Source organism: Thunnus albacares, chromosome 17 (genome assembly GCF_914725855.1).
Source record: "Thunnus albacares chromosome 17, fThuAlb1.1, whole genome shotgun sequence".
Classification (NCBI taxonomy): Eukaryota; Metazoa; Chordata; class Actinopteri; order Scombriformes; family Scombridae; genus Thunnus; species Thunnus albacares.
This window is the reverse complement of record NC_058122.1, coordinates 28,019,751-28,038,453: the sequence shown is the minus strand read 5'-3', so window position 1 is coordinate 28,038,453 and position 18,703 is coordinate 28,019,751. Positions and strand designations below refer to the sequence as shown.

The 18,703-nt window shown below is 38.2% G+C and overlaps 1 protein-coding gene across 2 annotated transcripts; it reads right to left on the bottom strand.

Annotated features, from left to right (window-relative positions):
* Positions 1-2,087: 2,087 nt before the first annotated feature.
* On the bottom strand, positions 2,088-12,492 carry amdhd2 (amidohydrolase domain containing 2). 2 transcript variants are annotated; one of them, XM_044332484.1, is made up of 12 exons: positions 12,390-12,492; positions 10,395-10,499; positions 10,135-10,271; positions 8,898-9,037; positions 7,457-7,511; positions 6,175-6,387; positions 5,913-6,001; positions 5,093-5,237; positions 4,801-4,908; positions 4,565-4,633; positions 4,023-4,124; positions 2,088-2,705 (listed from the first exon to the last, which is right to left on the bottom strand). In XM_044332484.1, the coding sequence occupies exons 2-12, from the start codon at positions 10,475-10,477 to the stop codon at positions 2,626-2,628; spliced, it is 1,221 nt and encodes a 406-aa protein (XP_044188419.1). In that variant the 5' UTR covers positions 10,478-10,499; positions 12,390-12,492; the 3' UTR covers positions 2,088-2,625. The 2 variants fall into 2 exon arrangements, with proteins under 2 accessions (XP_044188419.1, XP_044188420.1); XM_044332485.1 differs by lacking the exon at positions 2,088-2,705 and having other exon boundaries at positions 4,034-4,124; positions 4,805-4,908.
* Between the last annotated feature and the right edge of the window lie 6,211 nt (positions 12,493-18,703).

Genomic DNA, 18,703 nt, shown 5'->3' with positions numbered 1-18,703 from the left:
TGTACATGAAATGCAGTTTTGAGGTACTTTTATGCAACTTTCTACTTCTACAACATTTCAGAGGAAAATATTATATCAGCCTACTTATTGCTACACATCGCACTACATTTGTTTGACAACTAGTTATTAGATTAAGGTTTTAGATTTAAAAAAACATTTAAGAACATAACAAAATACAGTATTTAAAATTAAACTAGTGTCTATTTTCGTCCATTTTGTGGCCGATTCAACACTCTGTTTGGACCATTTACTAACTGAACAACATAAACAGTAAAGTTATCAGGACCAAGAACATTGGTGGAAAGGAACATTTAAGTACATTTACTCAATTTTGAGGTACTTTTTATGTATTTTATGTCAGTATTTCCATTTTATGCTTCTTTTAAACTTTTAAAGGGAAATATTGTACTTTTTTAAGGTTAAGATTTGACATGAAAATAAAAAAATGAAATAAATATAATGATAAATATGATATGTAATGCATTGTTAAACATTAAACCAGTGGCTCACAACCCTTATTGGCTCGTAAAACTGTTGCAAGGCAGCGTTTGGAGCACGTTTCAGATAACTATGAGCTGTTCAACTAAAGAGTGATTTCCCTTCAACATGGCTAGTAGAATATATGAACAGGCTAAATCATGCAAAAACACTGGTATGATACTTTAAAACATAGTTTCCTGCTCTATTCCAGATAAGATTGGAGTTTCTCATCCTGCAGCCCACTAATGTTTAAACTTTACTACATGCACAGTTATATAATTATAACAATATGTAGTTATGTAGCTATCTAGTGTGAACACTCCTCTATATGAACAGAAATCTATTCAAACACAACATATAATAACAGTAAATGTTATTGCTTAGAAGAGGCACAATCATGTTACAGCAACATTCAGTCAAAGTTGATTTAAATGGTTTAATACCAAAATGTTTCCCTTTAAATCACATCTTTGCGATTGAAATGAACTGTAAACAGGTCGCTAACATTAAGTGCATAATCATTCATAAAAACCCTTAATATCTCATCTATGCAATAAAAAAAGACACTCAGAATAAACCTCAAATATACTCACATTAAGTACAGTGACTCAGATTCAGATGATACTGCATTTAAAGAGATTGAAAATCAAAGTATTTGCATCAGTGGTGTCACTCCAAACGTCTGTGAGGCCTTAATGCTCCTTAGACTCCAGGAAATAAAATGTTTGGAATGATAAGACATGAAGAGATAATTTAGCTATTTTTGGCTCAGATTTCACTGTTTGACGAGAGTCGCTAGATGTCGTCCTCTGGGGATCATGAATAGAGACGCAAACTGGTTCCAGAAGTAATAGTCGATGTTAAGTTGAAGTGCTTCAGTCTTGACGGGCAACAAACTCTCTGAGTTAAATCATCAGAACAAAAGATGCACTTATTTTTTTTTAAAAGTCAAAAGGAAAAGTCTGTACAGATTAACTCCGACTCCCAAGATGCATTTCAGCCAGAAACATGCAATCAAAGATCTTAACATTCTGTACTGTGGGCCTCTAACAGCAGGCAGAAGCTAAAGACTACACTGCTGAATTAAAAAATATATATATTTTTACAATCTGCAGCTTAAAATGGATTTTTTGTCAGTTTTGAATAATTTTAATTGGCTCTGATTCAGCGAGCAACAGCAGCTGTGACTCGTGGGTACTGTGGTATTTACAACAGTTTGCCAAACTGGTGGAAAAAAAACTAAGAAACTAGAGAAATAATTAAAACTGTGTCCATTATGTTAAACTATAAGATACATAACATTATGTAGAGAGTCATGTGTTTCTTTGGTACATTACAATAATCAGGTTTTAATCCAAATGTAGAGCAAATTTTAACTGAATTTCCAGAAAATCTGCAAAAGAAAATGCAAATAAACGCTTGTTTCCATCAACCGCTGTTGTATGAATATCAGCAGTTAAAGTCATTCTCCAGTCGGTGCCGTTAAACCGAAGAGGACGACACAACGAGATGACGTCATTAAAACAGCGACGGTCAAACCTCAAATGATGGAAATATGACATTTCTGTTAGTTTCATGTACTGATGTGAGGAAGGTTACAGTCTCATCATCGCTCCACACAGATCTGATGTTTCAGCTCTTCAGTGACATTTAAGTCACATGATTCATTTTTTTTCAGTTTCCACTTGACTTCTTTAATGCCCAAATTGAAAATGTGCATAAAACAGGTGGATGAAAGTAAACCTTACAGTTTGTAAAGTAACACTGAGGATATTATTGAAGGAAAATTGAAATGGGAATAAAGAATAGGGGAAAAAACCAGCAGCTCCTCCCACTTAACAATCCTATTTCTGTACTTAATTTGAATAGTAATCCACCCAGTAGTTGTTGGACCAACACACTGAGAGACAGACCAACCAGGCCGGCATTAGAGCCACAGTAGAGCCACACTGCCAGCATTGATATAAATACCTAAACTGCAGTCTTAAAAAACTGAAATGTTTTAAAAGGATGTAGAACAACTGCAGATAAACTCTGGTGAATTAAAACATTCAACAGATTTGTGGTTCTGTGGGAAACAGAGTCCCCCTGAAGGCACCGAAGGTCCCAGTTGTTGGTCCAGTTTCCATCCGCGGGCTTCTTCTTCTACTGTTCTCTCCTCCAAACCTCCTCTCCAGAAATATAGGTGGCTTTCACATTGAGGGCATCATCGAGCAAAACGAGGTCTATCAGGTGCAAAAAAAACACACATATACAACGAACATATTTAACTGAAATCACATTTAATCTTCCTTTTTTTTTGCAATCAAAAATAATGTCAACATGTTTTTAAATGTGTTGTTAATAGTTTTGTTTTATTAGAATGAAGCAAAAAGGTCTTTGGGGAAAAACCAGAAATGTTCCTTTTTGTCTCAGCCGAGAAGAGGGGGCATGTCGGTGTCTGTGTTTGATTGACAGCAGCTGAGGGCGTGTCTGTGTTTGACTGACAGCAGCTGGGGGTGTGTCAGTGTTTGATTGACAGCAGCTTGAAGGGCGTGTCTGTGTTTGATTGACAGCAGCCGGAAGGGGCATGTCATATCTGTGTTTGATTGGCAGCAGCTGGGGGGCGTGTCGGTGTCTGTGTTTGATTGACAGCAGCTGGGGGCATGTCGGTGTCTGTGTTTGATTGACAGCAGCTGAGGGCGTGTCTGTGTTTGACTGACAGCAGCTGGGGGTGTGTCAGTGTTTGATTGACAGCAGCTTGAAGGGCGTGTCTGTGTTTGATTGACAGCAGCCGGAAGGGGCATGTCATATCTGTGTTTGATTGGCAGCAGCTGGGGGGCGTGTCGGTGTCTGTGTTTGATTGACAGCAGCTGGGGGCATGTCGGTGTCTGTGTTTGATTGACAGCAGCTGGGGGCGTGTCAGTGTCTGTGTTTGATTGACAGCAGCTGGGGGGCGTGTCAGTGTCTGTGTTTGATTGACAGCAGCTGGGGGGCGTGTTGGTGTCTGTATGTGCTGCATATGAGCAGCTAATTAGCTATCTAGCTGCTAACTGATGTTAGCGGTGCACTTTTCCCCAGTGAATGTTTGTTTGTTGGCTCATTCAACAAGCTAAGCGGCAGGACAAGACGTGTGTTCATGTTTGTAAGTTAGATAAGAAGGAGACTTTAGCAGGAAAGCTAATGTGGGTTGTTGTTCAGAGTCTGTGGCTCTTGTGTTGTGTAGCAGGATGCTATCAGGCTCAGTGTGACCGTCTGCTCTGCCGATGATACAACGCCACGATCATTTTATTCAAGATTTGATATGCTGTATGGAAATAAGGACTCCAGCTTCGTGTCATCATGAAATCAAATCATTTAAAATATAAATATCTCTTTAGGTTTCAGATTTTTTCTCTCACGACAAGTGATTTGCAGAGCAGACATGTTGCTGTAGTAGATAGAAAAAAGTTACATTTCAGTTGGACTTGGTAACAGCTGTCACTATATTACACTGCTGAACTTGAGACGGCAGAGATGCACATTAAGGATTTTCTGGCCGTTCTGATGAAATAAATTCTGACCTGCGTCTGAGCCGTAGTCCAGGTTTCCCTTCTTGTGGCTGAGACCCAGAAGCTGAGCAGGATGGAGGGAAGCAGCTTCCAGAGCTTCCTCTACACTGCAGCCTGTCAGCACACACACACACACACACACACACACACACACACACACACACACACACACACACACACACAAAAACACATCAAAAAAACATTTCAGAAAAGATAGATTCGTCTATCCGGGGATTTCTATTGTGTTTGTGTGTGAATATTTTATACACGGCAATAAAGATGTTTTCTCCAAACATAACTTCATTTTGTGATTAATTATCTGCAGTTTGTTTTTTAAGTCACACATCACCTGTGTAGTAATCATTTTAAAATCCACAGTGGGAACCTTCTGTTTATCTGACATTTTACAACACAAATCTGTATTTGACAAGTATAACTGTCACATCTTGCAGGAAAACATCTTTCTTTTTCTTCAGTACTGGCGTTGACTGTCAGGATAAAAACTACACTGTTGTGATATTTTCTGAACAAGAAACCAAATGACACAAACTCACCTGAAGCCTGTTTGAAGTGCCGCACACACATGTCCATCGTGGCTATGCTGCCGCTGAGGGTTTTAGTGCCTACAAGACAAAAACGGTGAAATCATATTGGAGCTCAAAACACAGATATATCAACTCCAAGTGTTGCATTTATGTGACTCTCATTCTGCAGGTCAATCATAGCTCATTTTTAATGCTAACAAATAATTTTCTTTTCTGAAATTGTTTCTAAAACTTAAAAGAAAGACCTGCCACGTAAGCGTGGAGACCCTGGATCTCGATGACCTGCTGGCCCAGAGTGTGGCGACCGGGAGGAAGACCCATCGCCGTGATGGCGTCCGTCACCAACACCAAACCTGAAAACACAAACACACATGTCACATGTCTGATGACCAGGTGATGTCATTGCCTTAAACCCTCCATTAAGATGTAGAAACTCCCCTAAAAAACACCTTTAGTTCAACAATAATGAACCTAAATCTTCCTCGCTGCACCTTCAAGGCAAAATATCTGATGAGAGAAAAAGGAGGCTGCAGTGACCTGAGGAGTGAGCTCTGTGAGCGATACGCAGGGCGGCGGGGTTAGTGTGGATCCCGTCAGCGATCATCCCATAGTAGACGGTCCTGCCTGCAGGAACCTGGTCACTGGTCAGCAGACCCACTATACCAGGGTCCCGATGGTGGAACTGGACCACAACACAGCAAAGACAAAAGAGGAAAGAAGAGACACAACTTCAAACTAATGACAATGTTGCTTCATGTCTGTGTAACAGAGTTATTATCATCATTTCAATAACTTTCCATAACTGTATTAATCCACAAATCCATAACTCAATGAATTCACCCACGCTGACCCTTTGGAGGGGCCCGACCCCTAGGTTGGGAACCACTGGACTAAACTAGCTAACTGTATATAAAGTAGTGTAAACTAGCTCCACCTCCAGCAGCTACAACAGTAACATGCTGCTCTAACACTGATGCTTCACTATTAATAATCTAATGATGTCATATATAATAATATATCAGTCAGAGGGACCAAACCACTACTTTTACTGCAATACTTTAATTACATCAAGCTCATAATACTTATGTACTTTTACTGTAGTAGGATGTTTCATACAGGACTTTTACTTGTAATGGAGTATTTTTACTTTGCTGTATTGGTACTTTTACTGAAGTAAACGATCAGTTTCTTCTTCCACTACTGATGATGAGTGCAGTTAGCTGTTCACCCCAAGTCACATTAGTTTTTTTAAAACACATATTTAGCATGTAACACAGGGACACATGGTCAGAAGTGGGTACATGTACTTCTCATTTTGCTGTCTTTAAATAAGCCGCAGAGGGCAGGTGGGACTCACAGGCAGCATGGCGTTGAAGAGGTGAGTGATGAAGGACGCTCCGTGCTGAACAGCCTCCTCAGCTTGGGACAGGTTGGCCACAGAGTGACCTTCACGAGGAAGACGAGTCAGAGTTAACACACAAACAGACCTAGCAGAGCTGTAGTGTGTTTTCTTTAGGCTAGCTGTTCCCCCCGCTTCAAGTCTTTATGCTAAGCTAAGCTAATGGCTCTGTACCATAAGTGTTCCCAAGATCTTGGATGCGAAAGTGGATGATGCTCACCTAGCGACACAGTGATGCCCCTCTGGCAGAGCTCCCTCACCACTGATTGGCTGCTGGGCAGCTCAGGAGCCAGTGTCACCATGGCAACATTGTCCAGGCTGCCGTAGGCCTCCAGCAGGTCCTTTATCCCTCCAGACTGGAAGGTGCGGAGATACTGCTCCGGGTGGGCTCCTTTCTTCTCAAAACTGATGAACGGACCCTCCAGATGAACACCTGCAGAGAGAAACAGAGAGGAGATCAGACTTCACCCGTCACCACCAGGAAACAGCAGCAAATAATTCAATATTAAATTCATATTTTAAATCCACATGGTTTTCCATTGTTTGAGTTTTGACTGCTGCTCTTTTAATGACATCATCTTGTTGTGTCTTCTTCTTCTGCAACGTTTTAATGGCGCCGACCGGAGAATCAGTTCATCTGCTAATATTCAAACAACAGCAGCGGATGAAAACAAGCGTTTGCTCTACATTCAGATGGAAACTTGACTATCGTAACTTGTAACAGGACTTTCCTACATAATGTAATGATTTTATAGGTTTACATAATGGACACCAGTTTTAATTATTTCTATAGTTTCTTAGTTTTTTTCCATCAGTTTGACAAACTGCTCTAAATACTACGATACCCATGAGCCTCGGCTGCTGTTGCTATGGAGACAAAGCCAGCCAGAGACATAAATCAGAGCGTTAGTGAATTTAAATGATCAAAAAGTGACCAATAATCCATTTTAAACTGCAGATTGTAGTCTTTAGTACGTTACAGAGTTTTAAGATCTTTGATTGGATGTTTCTGGCTGAAATGCACCTTGGGAGTCGTAGTTTATTTATTCATATACTGGTTCTCTCACCTACTGTAAATTCCTTATATTCAGTTGTTTTCTTGTCTTGTCTTTTACCTTATATCTTTATTGTTTATATCATATCTTTATTGTTTATACTATATCTTTATTGTTTATCTTGTGTATAATTACTTTTGCCTGCGTTAGTATCTTGTGCCTCATCTCGAGCATTTCATGCACAAATGACAAATAAAGTTGAACTTGAACTAGAATCAGCTGTAGTCGTAGTAGGATGGAAACAATCATTCACAACATTTTAGTTCTTTTAAAATTTGCGTCACATTTACCTTCAGATGTGGAACGACACGTTTTCCACACACAGACACCTTCAGTGTGGACAAACTCTAAAAGTTCATTTGGTTTAGAGAAGGATTTATACTTTACAGTAGGTTCAGTGGTTACAGAGTGGAAACAGAGCGTAGACACACATCAGCAACATCTTACCGAGAACTCCAGCTCCGTGCTGTCCTCCATTGTGAACTTTGATCTGAGGCAGAACCTGAAAAACACGTTCGATTACAGTGAGATCTGCTAGTTAGAAAAAGAAGAATATCAACAATATATTTTATGTGAAGCAGCTTCACCTCACAAGTACTAAACTTAAGACAAAACCTTTTGGATTCATGTCGTGAGACTTTTCCGTCTATCAATACTTCATCAATTATAATAGATCCATAATGGCTGAAATCACGTCAGAATCAAGCTACATACTGTGTATGAAGATAAATAACTAAACTTAGCACAAAAAGTAAGGAAATTTGTGTTTGGTAGATTATTTCTTTGTTGTAACGATGCTTCTTGGCAATAAATCTTATACTGTTGGAAAGCCTGTTTATTTCCCCTTTTAAATTGTGCCACATTTGTGAGGAACATGCAGAGCTAAGTATGTGGGTTGCGCCCATGAAAAATTTGCCAAATCTTCTCTGCCAATGCCAAACAGCTTATTCTAACATTGACTCTTGTTTGGTGTTTGGTGGATTGAAGTTTGAAGAAACAAGACATATTGGAAATTTAACAATTTATTCATTTAACAAACAGGAGCCTCAGTAGCATGTGGAAGAACCATACACAGCCACAACAGCCTGGCACCTCCTCCTCATGCTGGTCACCAGCCTGGTCACACACTGCTGTGGGATGGCGTCCCATTCTTCAACCAGCATAATATTTATTGCCAAGAAGCATTGTTACAACAAAGAACTAATCTACCAAACACAAATTTCCTTACTTTTTGTGCTATGTTTATTTTACTATTTGTGTTTGTTCAGGCTGATTAATTCTATTCTTATCTGAATTTGGAGTTTTAATTCTGATGCGAGTTGCTGCACCTGCAGGTGTTTATTCAGTTAAAGAAACATTTGCACGTGTATTGCAATATTAATTAAACAGCTGCAACAATTAGTCGATTAATTATCATTACTATTTGATTCGATTATTCAATCAACAGAAAGTTAATCCCCAACTATTTTGATTATTGATTAATCGTTTTGAGTCATTTTTGAAGTAAAAAAAAATGTCCAAATTCTCTGATTCCAGCTTGTTAAATGTGAATATTTTCTGGTTTCTTTAGTCTCTATGACAGTAAACTGAATATCTTTACATTGTGGACAAAACAAGATATTTGAGGTTGTGTTTCTTGCCTTTTATAGGCTACAAAAACACGGAGCTCAAGTTGTAGATCATAGATGAGACGCAGGGTGTTGGAGCTGTCTCAGCTTTGTCTGAAGGGGGAGTCGACTCCTGCTTCAGGACATGAATGTGATTTCAACGTTGGCTTCAGAGCCACTATGGCACTACATGAGAAGGTCAAAATCCTCCTGAGGATCATTTATATCCACATAAACATCATTTAATCTAATTATAAATAAAGCAGAAGCAGTCTTGTTACCTTGTGGTAGACGGCAGGCGGAGACGTGACCAGAGTGGGACAGAAAGACGTGACGCCATGTTCCAGGATCTTTTTGGCCACGATGGAAACTCCAGCGCTGATGTCATCAGAGGCCTGAGAGAAGTCGATGCCATATCCTCCTGCAGGGTGATAAACCATCACGATCCAAAAACACAGTGACAGGTTCACAAGTCCTTCTCTTAAACCAACAGTCAGGAGCCGAAATGAACATTAAAGCTGTTTTTCTTGCTGTAATCATTCCTCCTGTTCATACTGACCATTAGAAGATCCCTTCATAATGACCTTACAATGGAAGTGATGGGGGACAAAATCCACAGTCCTCCTTCTGTGCAAAAAATGTATTTAAAAGTTTATCTGAAGCTAATATGAAGCTTCAGCGTCCAAATGAGTCAAATCAAGTAGATATCTTTCAACGTTACAGTCTTTTTAGTGTCAAAGTCCCTCTTTTTGTTACTATACTTCCACCTGCAGCTCAACAGGGAAACACTGTCCGAGGAAACACAAAGAGGGAATTTGATGCTAAAAAGACTGTAAATGTGTCAGATATCCACTTGATATGACTAACTCAGACTGATGAAGCTGAATAGAAGCTTCACACAGACTTTTAAATGACTGTGTGGACACACTGTGGATTTTATCCTCCATCACTTCCATTGAAAGCACATTTGAAGGATCTTTTAATATCCAGTATGAACAGGAGGAATGATTACAGCGAGGAAAACCTCTTTCACTGTCAAATCAAAATTGTGAATCTGTCCTTTAAGACGTGTTTGAATTTTATTAACAACCTGCTGTTCAGCTGTGAAATCACCTCATTTAATGGTTCAACTGTTCATGTTTATGACAGAAAGAACAACAGAACTCATGTTGTTCAAATGTTCTTGTTTTGTCCGACAGTCAGTCTTAAACTCAAAAATCCAGTTTACTGTCGCAGGATTTGAGCTTAAACTTTTAATTTCCTTTACTATCAACAAACTACAGACTTGTATGTTTATTTAAAAGAATCTAATTTCAGCGTTCACTGGTGACTCAGACTAATATACCCTGATAACTAAACTAATTGACGCAGACAGTCTGAACATCCTCATCGTCCTTTATGTTCCAATACTGAGGATACATTTTCACTGAGATACAGAAGTTCTGTTTAGTGGAATTTAAACTTAGATACTGTCCATCATTCATCCCTCTGTGTGTGTGTGTGTGTGTGTGTGTGTACCGTTGATCTGGACGTCTATGAATCCCGGGGCGATGATGCAGCCTTCACAGTTCACTCGCTGGTCAGCATAACCCTGCTCATCAAAGAACAACTTCTCTGGATCTAAAATCTTTCCTTCACGCACCCACAGGTCCTCCCTGCCGACGCACACACACACACACACACACACACACACACACACACACACACACACACAACCTTAATCTGTGTTTCCATGGCAGCGTGTCCTGTGGATATATATGTATCGGCCGTGCTCGTACCTCTGCAGCCGGTGGTCTCTCAGTATCCTGCAGTTGATGAACTGAGTTATGGGAGCGTCTGACACCGATCTGTTGGACGGCATGTTCCCACCCGGCTTCACACGACTGAGACACAAAGACGAACAAATCAAACTCTCCTCTCAAAATTCATCTGCAACAATTCTGATAACTGAATTAATTTTATACTAATTTCTAACATTTGGAGCAATTTTCAGGTATTAAACAGTTAATTATTAGGACGTTTTACAGCATCTGGTACAAATTTTGAGAAAAAACTGACAAAACTGTTGCGTTGGTTCAGTTGATCATTACTGTATATTTGAGTTCATATGTAGTTGCTTCCTGATAAATTACATTCGTAGAAATAGGACATTTTTTCAATAATTTCCTAAAAGTAGCTGCTGTTTTGATTCTTCAGACATTTCTTTAAAGAGTTTTGTAGTTTGATATAATAAGTTTTTTAGAAATAATCTAATATGCTAATATAATGTTTGGCACATAAAACTACACGCTGACAACTAAGTATTTTCTCTGCTAAAGAATTGTTGAGTGTAATTTAATACGAATTTTTGCAAATTACAACAACCCAAACATAATGAGTACTTACTAACTAAATCAATTGAAGACTTTTTTACATTTATTTTTATAATTTGTGACAAATTGAACCAACCTTTCTGTAAAATGTCTTAAAGTTTATTGTTAAATATCTGCAAATTATTCAAAGAAATGAGTGTAAAATTATAGGAAATGTAAAATAAAGTGTTACAGAATTATTGTTTAAATACATCTTTTGAGCAAAAATTAATTCGTTCCAGCTTCTCAAATGTGAATATTTTCAGGTTTTCGTCCTCTGTGATAATAAACCATTTCTCTGTTGATCAGACAAAACAAGACGTTTGAAGAGCTAACGGGCATTTTTCACTATTTTCTGACATTTTATAGACAGAACGATTGATCAATAAAATAATTGGTAGATGAATTGATAATGAAAACCACTGTTAGTTGCAGCCCTGGTTACATTAAAGCATTTATTACTTTATGCTGTCACAATAAAACTCCAAAACCCCAAAGAGATTCAGTTTACAGCCACATGGAGACGATGGAAGTGTCTCAGTTTAACACCTGGACGAACCTGCAGGACTTATGACATCACAACTAGTTTGGAGCCAATCACGGTCCAGTATGTAACTTATACAAGCCTCCAGGAGGAGATGTAAGAATTTTAACAAGGGAATTTAATTATTTTTTTTAGCAAAAAATACAAATTATTATTCTTGGTACCTTGATGCCACTCATGTTTAAACTTGGATAGAAAATAAAAATTAAAATAAAAACGTCTCATTTAAAAGTCTTGATTTTAGTTTAAACTGGTGTTAGTTTGACCAGCTGACAGTTATTGTGGATATGAAGTGTCCTCCCACAGATGCATTAAATCATCTCTTATCTCATTGGGTGCAGCAGCTGACTTTGACCCCGGATCATCTTTTCACTGTCATGGCGTTTTTATGACGTAGAAATGAACAAAATCTGCAAATTAAACTATTTAGTCGTCGTCTTTCAACTTCTGTCCACACAGATCTGTCACCTGACTGTCTTTGGGGAAACTGTTTACGTTTGTCTCGCGGACTCAAGACTCCATTCAGAAATCCTTAAATTTAAGGCGTCCTGACCTCTGACCTGATTAACGCAGCTTCAAACAGGAAACCGTAATTAGTCTGAGAATGAGTGGAATCCACTTGTCAACTCGGCATACATTTAATACACAGTAAAATGCTTATTTCAGTAAAATTTAAACGTGTTAAACTGTCACCACAACGCTCCTCTTCCAGCAAAATAACAGAACAGCAAATAAAAAACTATCAGATTTTTTAAGCGAGTTCTGCGGATGAACATTATTGGCTCCAAATGCGTTCAGCTAGTTTGTTTTTAACAGGCCGAAACTATCCAAACCAGCGCTTTGCTATGTTAATGTGGTTTATTATTGTCGGTACTTGCCCAGCAGAGTCCAGCAGAGTCTGTAGAAACCAGTAGAAACAGAGGAAACGGATGCAGTCATGTGACGGAGGAGCTGCAGGTCAGCTGATCAAAACATAAAAGACAAACCTGCAGTTCAAACTGTAAACAGTGATTCCAGCGGAGGGGAAAGTATTCAGAACCTTCATTTAAATACAAAGTACAATTACACTACTGTAAAAATACACAATTACAAGTAAAAATCCTTAATTCAAAATGTCAACGTGAAGACATTTTTAAAATGTCAGTTTTTTCAAGTTCCACCCAAAAAAATGTCCTCACTTTCCAAAAAATGTCCTGATTTTCAAAAAGAAAAAAAGTCCCCACTTTCTAAAAATCTCCCCGCTTTTTAAAAAAAAACTTACAAGAATGTCCTCGTTTAACAAAAAAGTCCCCAACTGCCCAATATGTCGCTGAACTTAATATATGTCCCCACCTTCCAAAAATGTCACAAAAAAAAACTTCCAAAAAAATTCCAATACTGTCCAAACTTTTCAAAAAAGGTACTGACTTTAAAACTGTCACCTCTTTCCAAAATTGTCCTCATTTTCTTAAAATGTCCTCACTTTTTAAATAAATATCTCCCCTCTCAAAAATGCTTTAACCTAATTTCTGCATGATGTTTGCTTATATATATATATATATATATATATATATATATATATATATATATATATATATATATATATATACACACACACAATAGTTTCTGTATCTGTAGAAGCTGCATTGAAGCAGGTTGATCTACATCCGCAGTCTCTCCTGCCTCAGATCTCCTCTGGGTCCTGATGCCTGTCAGGTTCAGTAATCTAAGGCGCTTCCACACATGGCCAGTAGAGGGAGCTAAAATACCATATTTGACTCTCACCTATAAACCAAAACCTCATTTGACTTTTCTTCTAAACTGTTTGGATCATTGTTTCATAAGTACCTGAAATGTTCGTTCTTTTACTCTCATCAATAACAAACAAATCCAGCAACATTGTGCAGTCTCACATACACATGTTTATAACTAGAACTATGATTAGTATCATAAAAGTCTTTGCAAAAAACACAATTAAAGTTAATTATATTTGTGTGACATCTTTAAATCTCCATGAATAACTAACATTTGGAATTAACAACAATCTCATGTATATATAATATATAAATAGGGATGAAATAACAGGAAATTGTCTGAAATGGAAACAAAATCCTGCTGCTGGTAGACGAGGTACGTCAGAGACATCATATAATGAGGAGAATTCAGTGAAGACAATGATGATGATCAGAAAGTGACTGTAAATCAAATCAATACCAGATTTATTCTTGCACCATGATAAATATCAATTAAAATGTTAAATAACAAGTAAGTAAATGTTAAAATGTTAAAATGTTTAAATATAAATCACGACTAAAATGACTCTATTGTTAATGATGCTGCTTTAGTTCTGTATTATTGAAAACAGAGTGTCTGTCCTGCCGTCATCGAGGATCTACTCTGAACCAACTGAACACTCTGCAGCTCCAACTGCATTTTATGCTCAAAAGCAGTAAAAGTACATAAGTATTATGAGCTTGATGTAGTTAAAGTATTGCAGTAAAAGTACATAAGTATTATGAGCTTGATGTAGTTAAAGTATTGCAGTAAAAGTACATAAGTATTATGAGCTTGATGTAGTTAAAGTATTGCAGTAAAAGTACATAAGTATTATGAGCTTGATGTAGTTAAAGTATTGCAGTAAAAGTACATAAGTATTATGAGCTTGATGTAGTTAAAGTATTGCAGTAAAAGTAGTGGTTTGGTCCCTCTGACTGATATATTATTATATATGACATCATTAGATTATTAATAGTGAAGCATCAGTGTTAGAGCAGCATGTTACTGTTGTAGCTGCTGGAGGTGGAGCTAGTTTACACTACTTTATATACAGTTAGCTAGTTTAGTCCAGTGGTTCCCAACCTAGGGGTCGGGGCCCTCCAAAGGGTCAGCAGATAAATCTGAGGGGTGGTGAGATGATTAATGGGAGAGGAAAGAAGAAAAAACAAAGTTCTGATACACAAATCTGTTTTCAGTTTTTGGACTTTTTCTCTAATCTTTGATTTTTGCTGAAATATTGGATCATTTGAACATTTATTGAAATGAAAGCATGTGAGAAGTTTAGAGGGAAAAAATCACTATTTGGTGGAGCTGTTAACAACTCATAGACATGTGAAATGTGACCCCGACTACACACTGCTTTTTGTAAGACGTCAAAAGCCAAAAAGGTTGGAAACCACTGGTTTCATCTTTAACAATGTGTTGTATTTTAAAAGCTTGTTATATTATCCATTGTGTCAAATCTTCATCTGAAAAGTAACTAAAGCTGTCAAATAAATGTAGTGGAGTAGAAAGTACAATATTTCCCTCTGAAATGTAGAAAGTAGCATCACGTGGAAATACTCAAGTAAAGTACAAGTACCTCAAAATTGAACTTGAGTAAATGTACTTGGTTACTTTCCACCGCTGCACCTGACCTGTGATGTGATCTCGATTGACGATGAATTCAATGTTCACACTACCAGGAAGTGCCACACCATCCTCCGCCTCCACACCCCCGCTTCAGCAGAGCAGCAGCCCCCTCCCCATTCCTGAAAGTCAACAATAAACCACGTTTCCAGTAAGCCGGATACCTCCCCAAGTCCTGCTCATCCCCATGGAGACCACTACGAGAGTCTGCAGTCCTGTGTCCTCTGGCCAAACCAGCCCACCCATGAGCAGAGAGCATATATTTTACCCAATATGGATCAAAATCTCCATCTCCACTGAGCCACAGTGCAAATGCTTCTCTGTGTTTTCTGTGCTGGATACAAAGAGAAGACTTGGCAGCCGCTCTGCTGTGTATTTGAGTGAACCAACAGAACTCAAACAGAGGAAAAAAAACACTTAGCGGTAGTAGCGTTCTATATTTTACAGCCTCAGTGTCCCCTCTTTTGTGAGATGTGACGTCAGCATTCCCCTCTGTGCTGCGTGAGTGACACAGTAGCTTTGTTTTGGAGTCACCACATCTCATTCACGGCCGCTTAACTCCTGAGTCTGGGGTTGTGTGGTGGCCTTTCAGGATCCCTGATTCCTTAATCCGCTGGTTTTTAAGGCACTGAATAACCGGCCATTTGTATGCTCGGTCCAGAGGCGGCGGGGTGCTTCTGCTTTATGTGAATTGTTGACTTGCAAAACACACCGAGTGACTGATACACTGAGGGGAAGAATGCCAGCAAGGTCATGGTGGAAGGTCAGTTGTGCTGCTCACATGTGGATGGAGCAGAGAAACAAGAGCAGAGAGTTAAACGAATGAAGGTGATGAACATAAATGAAGATGAGCACTGACCAGCCAATGCGAGCCTATCACAGATGTATCAGCTTACATGTCAGCTGATATGTGCAGAAATGTCAAGATACTGTATGTCTGAAGTTTATCTTTATGCTGCAAAATGCCCTCCCCTACATATCCTGGTCACAACTCTTTAAAGCTACTATAATCAATACTTTTAATAATAATAATGTATCATCTGTCAGTGTGTAATGTGTTGGTCGTGGCTCGTAGTGATGAACCTACAGAGAATCATCAGTGACTCTGCAGCTCCTCTCGGCTTTACGGAGCTTTATAGTGAGTTTCAGCTCATTGTTTATCTGTCCGGCTGCAACTTTACTGTTCTGGTTCACTCTCAGCGTCTCATAGCGTCGTTTTCAGAGAAAAAGCTGTAAAAAGCCGCTGTACACTACCTGCTCAGCACCAAACAGCAAACAGACACAGTTAGCTGTAGACTAGCTGGTGAACATAGTGGAGCATTTAGCAGCTAAAGAGCCAGATATTTCCCTCAGGAGTTGGTAGAGAGTAAAAACAGAGCTAAAAGAGAGAGAATATTGGACTTACATTCACCAGGTGGACAGAAACACGACTCCACATGAATAGTAATGTTGCTCCGTAACTGCTGGATGTAGAAATAAGCAACTGTTTGCTAACATGTTAGCAACAATTACTTTATAAGCTGATTATATGACAGAAGTTGTGTTTACACAGTTCTGCTGAAAACAAGTGGCTAAAAAAAAACATAATTTCAAGAAGCTTTAATCAGATTGAAACTATACAGGACCAAGAATAGAACCCTGAGGAACCCCAAAAGTTATTATTGACATTATCAATGAATGATAATGTTGCTCCATAACTACTGGATGTGGATTTAAATAACTGTTTGCTAGCATGTTCTTTCAAGAAAAACAACACAATAGTCATAATGCCAGATGCCCAAAAAACAACCTAAAGTTACAGTCGGTTTGAGTGACAGGTTCCATCTAGCGGCAGTAGTTATTATGACCTGGAGAAGTGTGTTGGTTCAGATGACATCTTTATAAATTTCCTTATTCGGAGGAGGCGGGTTGGATGGATGGATTAACCTAAACTTGTGGTGTTTATTGCTGCTATGACGACGAAGGTGGCCTATAAGGAAGTAGTAACTTTAACCCACCACATGTTTCTCTAACCTTAACAAAGTGATCATTTTAAACCCAAACCATCATCTTTCCCTAAACCTAACCAGACCTGAACCACAGTGTTGTCACATCATAAAACATCTTCATTGATTAACAGTGATGTGTGACGGTTCAACATATCAACTTAAATGTCAATATTCAGGTATCTATCCAGATGAAATTTTATTTTTATACCTTTATTTACAAAGAATCTGAAAAGAAGAAGACATAACGAGTCATTAAAAGAGCAGCACTCAAAGCTCAAATGATGTATATATGACATTTCTGTTTAAGGTCACGGTCTCCTCATCGCTCTGCACAGATCTGATGTTTTTGTCTCCTCAGTGACGTTTAAGTCACATGATTCATGTCTGTTTACATTTCGCTTTGTTGCATTTAGTTTTTTATCAACACGCTAAAATTTTCCACCCCAGTCAAGTGTAGTTTTTTGCGATATTTCAGTAGTTTCTACTCAGGTTTTTAAAGAGCAAATTGAAAATGAGCATAAGAACAGATGGATGGAAAAACACTGAATGTTGAGTAAATTGTTGAAAGTTTGATAACTAAATTTAAGGGATTCCTGTCATAATAATAATAGCAGATATATTACATTATCTGATTTTTAAACTCTCAAATATTCACGTCTGTGTTGACCTCAAAAACACAGTATTTGTTAAAGCGACATAATGTTTCCTTCATAACATATTTACTGTTGTTTAGCAGTATATAAACATAAAATACAGAGTTGTCTGTTGGTTGAACAAAACAAGACATTTGAAGAGATCAGTTCGGGCTTTAAGAACATGTGATTGTGGCGTTTTCCTCTGTTTTGATTCAGCAGCTTATTTCCTGCTCCTTATCCATTTAGTCCATGTGTAAACAACTGGAAGACATGGATTACTACAGAGGAGCAGGGAGGGCCTGTTGAAAGCGCTCTGCGGCTGAGGACAAATGACAACAGATTTAGCAGATTAGTGACGGTGAAGCTGCAGAGACGGGGGGGGGGATGTCAGGTGTTGGTGACCTCGCTGGGGTTTTGTTTGCTAATGGATTTCCCTTTTTCCCCCAAATCTCAAGATCTGTTTGCAAACAATCCAACTGAAGGTGTCGCTTTGGTGTTGAAGGGATGAACTTTTTATTACTCAAGCTGAAGATAATCGGCGTGACTTTGACCTTCAATCACAAAGTGGCTGAAAAAAGTGAAAGTGTGGACATTAATTCTGCAGTCTGGAACCGGTGACACACTAAATATAGATTATTATCATTATTGTTGTTGATAATATATTTATTTGTATAACACAAAGTCAATAAATGTGAAACATGAGATTCATTGACAGCAAGAAAAATATAGAAAATCGCAGCCTGATCCTTTAAAGTTCTCCATGAAGGGTTTTTAAAGACCGTGTTTATTTATATTATATAACACACATTAATCCACATTTGGTACTTTAGTTGTTGCAGTTTTGGAAACTTTTCAATTGTTTTTATTGTAAGTTTATCTTGTCGACCATTTCAAATTATTATTTCACTTATTTTCTGATCTTTATATTTGGCTGGTTTTGCTTTATCTTGTTTTTTTTTTTTTTGATAAATGTGATTTTAAAATGCTGTTTGTTCTATTGTTGCTGTTGTTGTGTGGACTTAAGCGACCACATAGTGGAAGCTGATGAGGATCCAAATAAAGAATAAAGAATTTTAACCTTAATTTCTTAAACATTATCATCTGATTAATGATTCACCAGAAATGATCCAGTTTACCAAGACATCAAAATAAACCTGCTTAGCTGTCAGTTTGCACCCAAAGTCT

Excerpts from the sequence above, each read along its gene's own strand:
- amdhd2 (XM_044332484.1), bottom strand. The coding sequence starts at position 10,477 with ATGCCGTCCAACAGATCGGTGTCAGACGCTCCCATAACTCAGTTCATC. Across the intron at positions 6,002-6,174 it reads GGGCATCACTGTGTCGCTAG|GTCACTCTGTGGCCAACCTG; the intron begins GTGAGCATCATC and ends TTCCTCGTGAAG. Across the intron at positions 4,909-5,092 it reads TCACAGAGCTCACTCCTCAG|GTTTGGTGTTGGTGACGGAC; the intron begins GTCACTGCAGCC and ends TTGTGTTTTCAG.